Source organism: Camellia sinensis, chromosome 13, assembly GCF_055761805.1.
Source record: "Camellia sinensis isolate YWXY chromosome 13, ASM5576180v1, whole genome shotgun sequence".
NCBI classification, from domain to species: Eukaryota; Viridiplantae; Streptophyta; class Magnoliopsida; order Ericales; family Theaceae; genus Camellia; species Camellia sinensis.
In genome coordinates, this window is record NC_138973.1 from 88,553,314 (window position 1) to 88,561,814 (window position 8,501).

The 8,501-nt window shown below is 33.1% G+C and overlaps 1 protein-coding gene across 1 annotated transcript; it reads left to right on the forward strand.

The window, feature by feature from the left end:
• Positions 1-3,731: 3,731 nt before the first annotated feature.
• LOC114274654 (small ribosomal subunit protein bS16m/bS16c) lies at positions 3,732-7,717 on the forward strand. Its single transcript, XM_028216625.2, is given in 3 exon segments — positions 3,732-4,061; positions 4,647-4,692; positions 7,133-7,717. Coding segments are annotated over 3 exon segments (423 nt in total). The 5' UTR covers positions 3,732-3,928; the 3' UTR covers positions 7,377-7,717.
• Positions 7,718-8,501: the final 784 nt, after the last annotated feature.

The following is an 8,501-nucleotide window of genomic DNA, read 5'->3' on the forward strand; positions in this document are numbered from 1 at the left end:
TACTTTTGATCAAATTTGTACTCAAATTTAATGAAAAATTTGGTGAAACATTGGAAATACTCTTACTCATAATCAGTGTGAATGTCCTTTGTTGTACAAAAAGCAAGCCCCAATATTTATTTTACTCCCTTGTTGTAGACAATTATTTTCTCAGGCTTTGTTTGGATATTTTCATTGCACAAATTTAAATTTTAAATACACTTTTTTTTTTTACTATCGATCTTAGCCACGGATATAGCCTGAAATTTGACAATGTTTTCACTATGGTCCAATAATCTTGTTATATAATTTGTTGTATACATCCCTTAAAATATGAGTATCATATAGGATACACTTTTTAAAGATGAGGCATCTTAACATTTTTCAGAAAAAATACATAAAACATTATTTGATAGGTGTTGTCCTTTGTACTCTATTATTCTCCATTAGTACTTATGTTTTCTAAACCGTTTGATGCTAATAAGACAAATTCATTGGCGGTTGAGATCGTTTTGTTCTTATTGATTATCCTATCTGTATCATCAATGCCATATGCTACACAAATTGTGAAGCAATTTTTTTTTTTTTTAAATTTTTATATAGAGATATTTAGCCTAACATCTTTCTCTAACTTTTAATAATATGAGAGATTCATAATTTTATTTTTATTTTTTTTATTTTTTATTTTTTTGGGTAACCTAAGGTCTCGTTTGGAAACAGGTTATTTTAGTAATTTTTTGACTTTTTACGAAAAGATGTGCAAAAAAATAGAGAAGTGATGTGACAATTTTTAGTAAGTTTTTGACTTTTTAACTAAAATAACCACTCTTCAAACGAGGCCTAAGTTCACTCATCTACGGCTCATATATTACACCTACCCTCTCATTCTCTTTCTTCCTTCCCAATAGCCTCCTCTTTTGTTTCGATTCGATCACAAAGAGAGTGGAAATTTGAATCGTTTGATTAATCATGAAGGAGACACCCACATCCCAATCTATCACCAATGACTCGTCACATCAAGTCTTGAATTTGCGAAATCACCCACATCCCAATCTATCACCAGTGACTCCACATCCCAATCTACCACCAGTGACTCCTCACATCAAGTCTCGAATTTGTGAAATCGCCCACATCCTAATCTACCACCAGTGATTTCTCATAGGCACAAAACAACTCCAAGACTCCTTATTTCTTCTCCTTAATAGGTTTGTTTTCCACCTCCTCGTCTACCTTTGTGGCGGCAAGGGCAACTTCGGCTCCTTCTTCCGTGGCGCTGCCGCCGCCTCCACCAAGGCCAGCCAGAAGAAGACCAATAACTTTGATGCTTGTAGAGACATAAGCGAACAGCGGCTCCACCACGTAAACGTGGAGAAGAAGTTGAAAGGAGTAGAGGGCGGTTGCAGAGGAGCAGAGGCTGGAGAAGGGTCCAAAGGAGTTTATAAAGAAGGAGAGAAAATTGGTCATGGGAATTTCTCTGGTTTAGTATAATCTGACTATAAAGAGTGAAGGCTAGTGTTTGGGATGAAGTGTTTGAGATGAATTTTCTTGTGATTATGTGCTTCTGTATAACAACAATACTAGGTAGTTCAAAATTTTGTGGCTCAAATGGTTCAAATCACTTAAAACGACGTCGTTTTGACAAATTTTGTGTGTAAAATGACGTCGTTTTGACATATTTAAACCATTTAAGCCACAAAATTTTAAGTTACCAAATATTTTCCTTTGTATAAACTGACTGCAAATAAACTTTGTATCCTTATGTCAAGTTGTTTATTATATATATTATGATCATGGGAATTCCTTTATGGGTTAATTGAGTCAAAATATAATTTTCTCTGATTTGGTCAAAACACAGAAAAAATTATGAGCAAATTAAAAAAAGTTGGTCAAAACATATAGAAAAATTATGAGCAAACCAGAAAAATTTCAACCTAGATAAATTTCAAAACATAGAGAAACTTTCAAAAAACAGAGAAAAATTAGAGAAGTTGAGAGAAAATTGGTCAAAACACAAAGAAAATTGTGAGCAAATCAGAGAAATTTCAATCCAGAAAAATTTTAAAACACAGAGAAAAATCAGAGAAATTAAGCAAACCAGAGAAATTTCAAAGTAGAGAAATTTTAAAACACAGAAAAATTTGTCTGAATCGAAATTTATCTGGATCGAAATTTATTTGAAAAAATGTTGAGGAACCCCAACCATTATGAAAATATTACATGCCTTTTATCCTATAAAATTTTAATACTAGAGTCCTTAAAAAAAAATCCCCTTTTTTTAATAGTTTTTTTTTTTTTACTAATATCCAAATTATTACAAAATTTATTTTCTAAATATAATTTGTTTTCAATTTATTTTAGAAACATGAGTTGTTTTTTGAAATCTTGAAATCATCTATCTATCTATCTATCTATACTATTATAAAGTGAACACATTTTATGGTGTCTTGAAACTTTTGTTTTTTATACTGCCATATGTCTACTTTTTTATTTGAAAAAAAAAAAAAAATTAGATAGATGAGAGGAGTGGATTTGAACCTTAAACTTAAGTCAAATGAGTAGGACTTTAACCACTTAACTAGCACACAATATATGATAAATGTTTTATTTTATTTTTATCTATTTGAATTGCACACGCATCGCGTGTGGCAACCGCTAGTATTTCTAAAATATAATTATTCTTATGATTTTAGAAATTACAAATACTCTCTTATTATTTAACATAATTAACAAAACATTTTTTTTCCTAACTACAATCTTATGCAACAAAAAAATTATCAGAATTATTAATTAAAATATATTTATGATGTCATTTAAAACTAATAATTGACGTAATAATTTACTAATAAAATTAATCATTTTATATAATTTTTAAAATGATAAGAAATAATTCATATTTTAAATAAATTTCAAAAAAATATATTTTAATGTTACTTCTTCTACTTTTTCTTCTTTTTTTTTTTGGTTTTTTTTTGTTTTTGTTTTTTAAGTTCGGAGGTCAAAGTTATGTTGATGTTAGTGGTGTCAGTTGACACCATTAAACTTCAATTTTTATTTTTATTTTTTTATTTAAAATATATGCAATTTTGATCTAAAATTTGTAAATATATACCTACTGAATCTAGTGGGTTTTGAAAGAAAAAAAAAAAAAAAACCTAATTCTCAAAATTTTACAAATTGAACCTATTAGGCTTAAAAAAAGAATCACTCACCCTAATTTAGGCTTCATTTAGAAATATTTTATTTTAGTAATTTTTGACTTGTTACAAAAAAATGTATAAAAAAATAGAGAGAATGATATGATAACTTATAGTGACCTTTTGAGTAAAACAAAATATTACCAAACAAGATCTTAATACTTTAAGAACAAATCCAACATTTGTTTATTTTCTATTGGTCTCGATTCCAACACCAATAAATATTGTATTTGTTATCTCTCACATTACTTTCATATTTATTCTTTCTCTCTCCAATGTTTCATTCTAGTTACATAGACTATCATTATATATCTTCTTTATTTGTTTATTATGACAGTTGTGATTTCTGAATAAATGAGGAATTTTTTGGCCACGCCAACTATTTCAACCTAATCCGATTAAAATGAATTTGGACTTTCACTTTGTTGGATTTAAGAAACATGATAGAGACCCTCCCTTCACCCCCACCCCCCATGTGGAGATTAGTAATTGAAGAGAAAAAAAAAAAAAAAAAAATATTCTGACCAATTACTGGGTCTCGGGAGTGATCCTCAGTGGGGGTCAGGAGCGTTTTTCATTTATCTTATCACGTTCGGGGCGGACTGACCCATCCCCAAAAAAGCAGCCCGAAAACGAAACCATCCCCAAAGAAGAAAAATCCAATCAAAGCCTTCGTTCCTGGACTCGAATCAAATCCACGGAGAGAGAGAGAGACACACACACAAAGAGATTGAAGTTGTGAGAGATAAAAAAAAATGGTGGTGAGGATAAGATTATCGAGGTTTGGATGCAAGGACAAGCCTTTTTATCGAGTTATGGCTGCAGATAACAGGTCTCCCAGAGACGGCAAGCACTTGGAAGTTTTGGGTTACTACAATCCTCTCCCAGGTACTCTCTTTCTATCAATTTCTTTCTCTAATCCATTTGTTTCCCGAGAAAATGTTAGGGAAAATGAAAAATGAACCCCCTTTTATGGGTTAGCATTTAAAAAATGCCATTTGTTTCCCTGTTATTGGGTTTCTTTACGGTTCTATGAATTGTTTGGTTGGTGGGAAAGCGTTGGAAAAGAGATGAAACCAAAATATTAAATAAAAAAAAAATCCAAATTTATTGTGAAATGAAAAATCCGTTTTTTCATCTTCTGTTTTCCGCAAGAAAATGTCAGAGAAAAGAAAATTAATTCCCTTTTATGGTTGGGCAAACAGAGATCAAGTGTGCACTTGTATGGGTTTTCTTTTTAGCATTGTAAAATTGCTGTTTGTTTCCCTGTTCTTGGGTTTCTTTAAAGTTCTATGATTTGTTTGGTTGTTCGGAAAGCGTTAGAAAATAAATGAAATGGAAATTATTTCCAAATGCGTGATTTATTATTTCTTCTGACCAAGCAACTCGAATTAGAGTTAAATCTAATATGCTTTTGTGGTGTAGTTTGATTTTTGTTATTACTAATTGTTTCAATGTGTTTGACTTGTACAGGTCAAGATGGTGGTAAACGAATGGGTCTTAATTTTGACTGAGTGAAGTAAGTGTGTTTTTTTAGAAGTTTATCTCTCTATAAATAATTCGAAACTTGTAAACGTAGAAGTGTTCATAGCTGGGTGCTTTAACCATGTGAAGCAAATTTTCTAGACTTGTGTTACATGATTGATTATGGTTTAGAGTCTGCAACATAAGTTATAGCCCTCAATGAACAATGGAGTTATAGCCTAGGAAAATGATGCAGCCACTCTTAAGTTATTTATGTCAGTGTATGTTTACATTCTTTATGTACCCCATGCAGATTGTTAGGAGAGAGGGGAAAAGGTTTTCAAATAAATATGTATGTGAAGATGAGAGGTGTGAATAGGAAGTATTTTGTGTTAATTTATTAATTGTAGTGTTAATGAAGCGTGGTGGCAAAAACAGTAATTAGAAGAATGAACTTGAATGGTATGACATATCTCCGCCAAGGCAACTTCACTAGACAAACACTTAAAATGGTTGTGGCCTTATTGGCAATTGTCAAGGCTTGTAGAACTGGTGTCCCTTTCTTGAGTATGACAGTAATTGGCCACTAGAACACTAGCCTGTCCTAGTTGGAAAAGCAAGAACCGTTGGTTTTGTTGACAATTTGTTGGTCATTAGAGAAGCAATACTTCATTGTGGGAATAGAATTGCCTTTTTCTACTCTTATGTGGTCTCTCTTTCCATTCATTACACGTGTACTCTATAATTTGTTGTCACTGAATATATGGATTTTCAGTCTCAGGTTTGTTCGATCCATAGCCAGACCTTCATCAAACATTTGGCTTAGTTGAATTTTTAATGGATCAGAACGTCTTCGTTGCTTCTCTTATTAGAATTCTCTATTTGTTGGAAAATGAACATTTGCATCATTTGTTCTCAGTGGTGCTCTTAAGTTGGCCTGATGATTTCTTATTTCCTGCACCTTTTTTGAAAATATTTTTTTCATTTGCTTATTCAATATCTGAAATCAGCTGTGTGTCTTTTCCAGTGAATTTGGTTTCTTAGATTTGAAGGAGCAGCCAGATAGGAAATGACTTGAATTTGCATGGTGGTGAACTTTAATTAGTTGGCATAGGTAGTACTTATGGGGGGTCAGGGATTCACTAGAGAGTGGAAGCACATGTTATAGACACCGGAGACATCGGAAGAGGGGGGGGGGGGGGAGAGAGAGAGAGAGAGAGAGAGAGAGAGGGAGGGAGAGAGAGAGGTACCATCTCCCATTTATTGGGGTGGTTCATGTGTTTGATAACAAACTTTCTGGATATTCCGATATTCTTTTACAATATGCCAGGGAATATGTCATAACATATCATTCAGTTTGGATTTGCCTCGATCCTTGAGTGACTGTACAAATGCATGGAGACAGTCTCTCTTAGTAAGACTAGCCTAAGGCAGTAACACCTGCATGGCATCATGGCAAGTGACATCATTGTCTCTAGCCACCAAGCCACAAGACCCCAGATTCCCGCGGTGCCTTACTGAAGACTTTGGCATTCCCAAATCCTGCCTTTTGGCTTGAGTATATGAAAATGGCATAGTAAGACAACCGCATAAGTGAGATTCGTGCGGTACAAAGTATGTAATCTATTTGATTAATTTAATTTTATATTTGGTTCATTGGAATGAGCTGGAATGAAATGATCATTTCATCATAATATCCATTCTCATATTTGGTTTACTAAAAAAATTATGAAAAATGCATTGCAAATGGAATTATTATTCATTATGGTAAGGGAATGATCATTTGGTAAGGAGTTTATGGAATAATTATTTCATTCCAATCCACTTTAATTCCAATGAACCAAACACTACCTAAGGATTGATATCAAATTTGATTTATCACCATGCTAACAATGAAAGCTAAAGGCATATGTTTTTGTAAATTCAAGTGATCTTTATATCATGTATAATTTGAAGAATTTGAAGAATCCATTCATGAACTTGGAGTTTTTCCAGTATTAGATTTCAGCTTCATGCAAAACTTTTCATTGCCTGTAAATTCGCTTATTTCCCATTTATTTTTTCCGTCATCTGATGAGATGAGAGTAAAACTGTGGGAAAGCAGTGGTTTCGTGGCCACGATCAGTTAAAGCTAAAAGTTTCATTAATGAGCATTTCCACAGGGTAGGACCTCCTTAGGGAATATTAGAATTTCATGAGGCTGATCTTGAGCCGTCATCTAAGGACGAATACGCTTGTTTAAGAGAATTTTTTTGGTGTAGAAATCTCAAATTCAGGATCCTCTGCTGGATGAATTTCATAAGAAATGTTCTCATAGGCGCACGTGTGAGGCTAGACCGACTACAATAGCACTCATTTGTACCCAAAAATAAATAAATTGTATACTGGCATATTGTTTTAGGTTTTCCTAGTAAGAGTCTTCAAACTATGTACTAAAAGGTTTTATTTAAAGGGATGTTTTAGTTCTCGCTTGATGTTTTTCCCAATTTTTGCAGGTATTGGCTATCAGTTGGTGCTCAGCCATCAGAGCCTGTTGAACGCCTTCTGTTTAGATCAGGGTTGCTTCCCCCACCGCCAATGCTGGCTATGGGTCGCAAAGGTGGGCCAAGGGACACCCGCCCAATTGATCCTATGACTGGGCGCTATTTGACAGCAGATAAGCCAGCAAATGGTGAGAAACCAAAGGACTCTGAAGGTAATGGAGATGGCGATGATGAAGATAGTGGAACAACACCATGATGAAGATGGTGCAACTGCCCCTTGAAACCAGTCTATACAGTTACTTTCTATGATCTGATATTGTTTTAGACGGTGCAAACGACCCTTGACACCTTCTATATGTAACTCGGCTTTGAAGATCTGACTATTGTTTCAGATAGTTCTGATAGGATTATATGGAGAGTGGTTCCAAGTTGCTTTGCATATAAAATAATTTTGAATTGTGTGGGACGGAAATTCTTGTGTAGAGAGTAATTACAATGCATTACTCCATTTTGAGTGTGGAAAAGCTCTTTGCTTTGGTTTAAAAACTATTCTTCTAGAAATACAGAAATTAATCACAGAATCAGACAACTTTTATATAGGTGTGGGATCTACAAAAATGAGCTTCATATAAAGAGTTGTGTGTACAGTTTTGTTATTGGTTATTCATCTGTTTCTGTACTTTTTAAGCAAAATATAAATATATACAGGTAGTTGAAGTAAACCAAAAGCTAGAGTATGTAAGTTGTATGTGTACATATAAGCTTATTATGTGAATTTACTGACTTTTTGGCTAATTACGAAAAGATGTGCAAAAAGTAGAGAGAAAAGAGAATCTTTGACTTTTTGGTATGAGTTGTTGATTTTTTGGCTAATTTAGTAACTTTTTGGCTAATTGGCTAAAAAAGTAAGTCCCCAAACGGGGCCTTAGGAAGTTAAAAAAATATGTAAAATGTTTTTTGCTACACGTAACTGCCTTCTCTTGTAATTACTATTTCTTAAGAATAATCTTATGCATCAAAATTTTGGTGTCACATATTTTTGCATTAACAAAATCGTGTTCCTTATTCAATTATATTTAGGGTATTGAGAAAAATTGTGCCAAATCGCACCAACTTAAATAAATTTGTGTGGTTTGAGAATGTGTGGGGGTTAAGTTGGGTGGATTACATCACAAAAATTAGTTTGTTATTTAATGGTATACCAAATGCTTGAGTTAAGGTCATTTTTAGCTATACCATCACAAAAAACTTCCTTCAATGATGTGTCAAACCTTGAGTCAAAATTTACCACATTTGCAAAAGCAATTATGATCATTAGATACTTTTTGAAAAACAGATCTAATGCTAAAAAATTAAAATTTGTCTTATAAAATGAGACTAG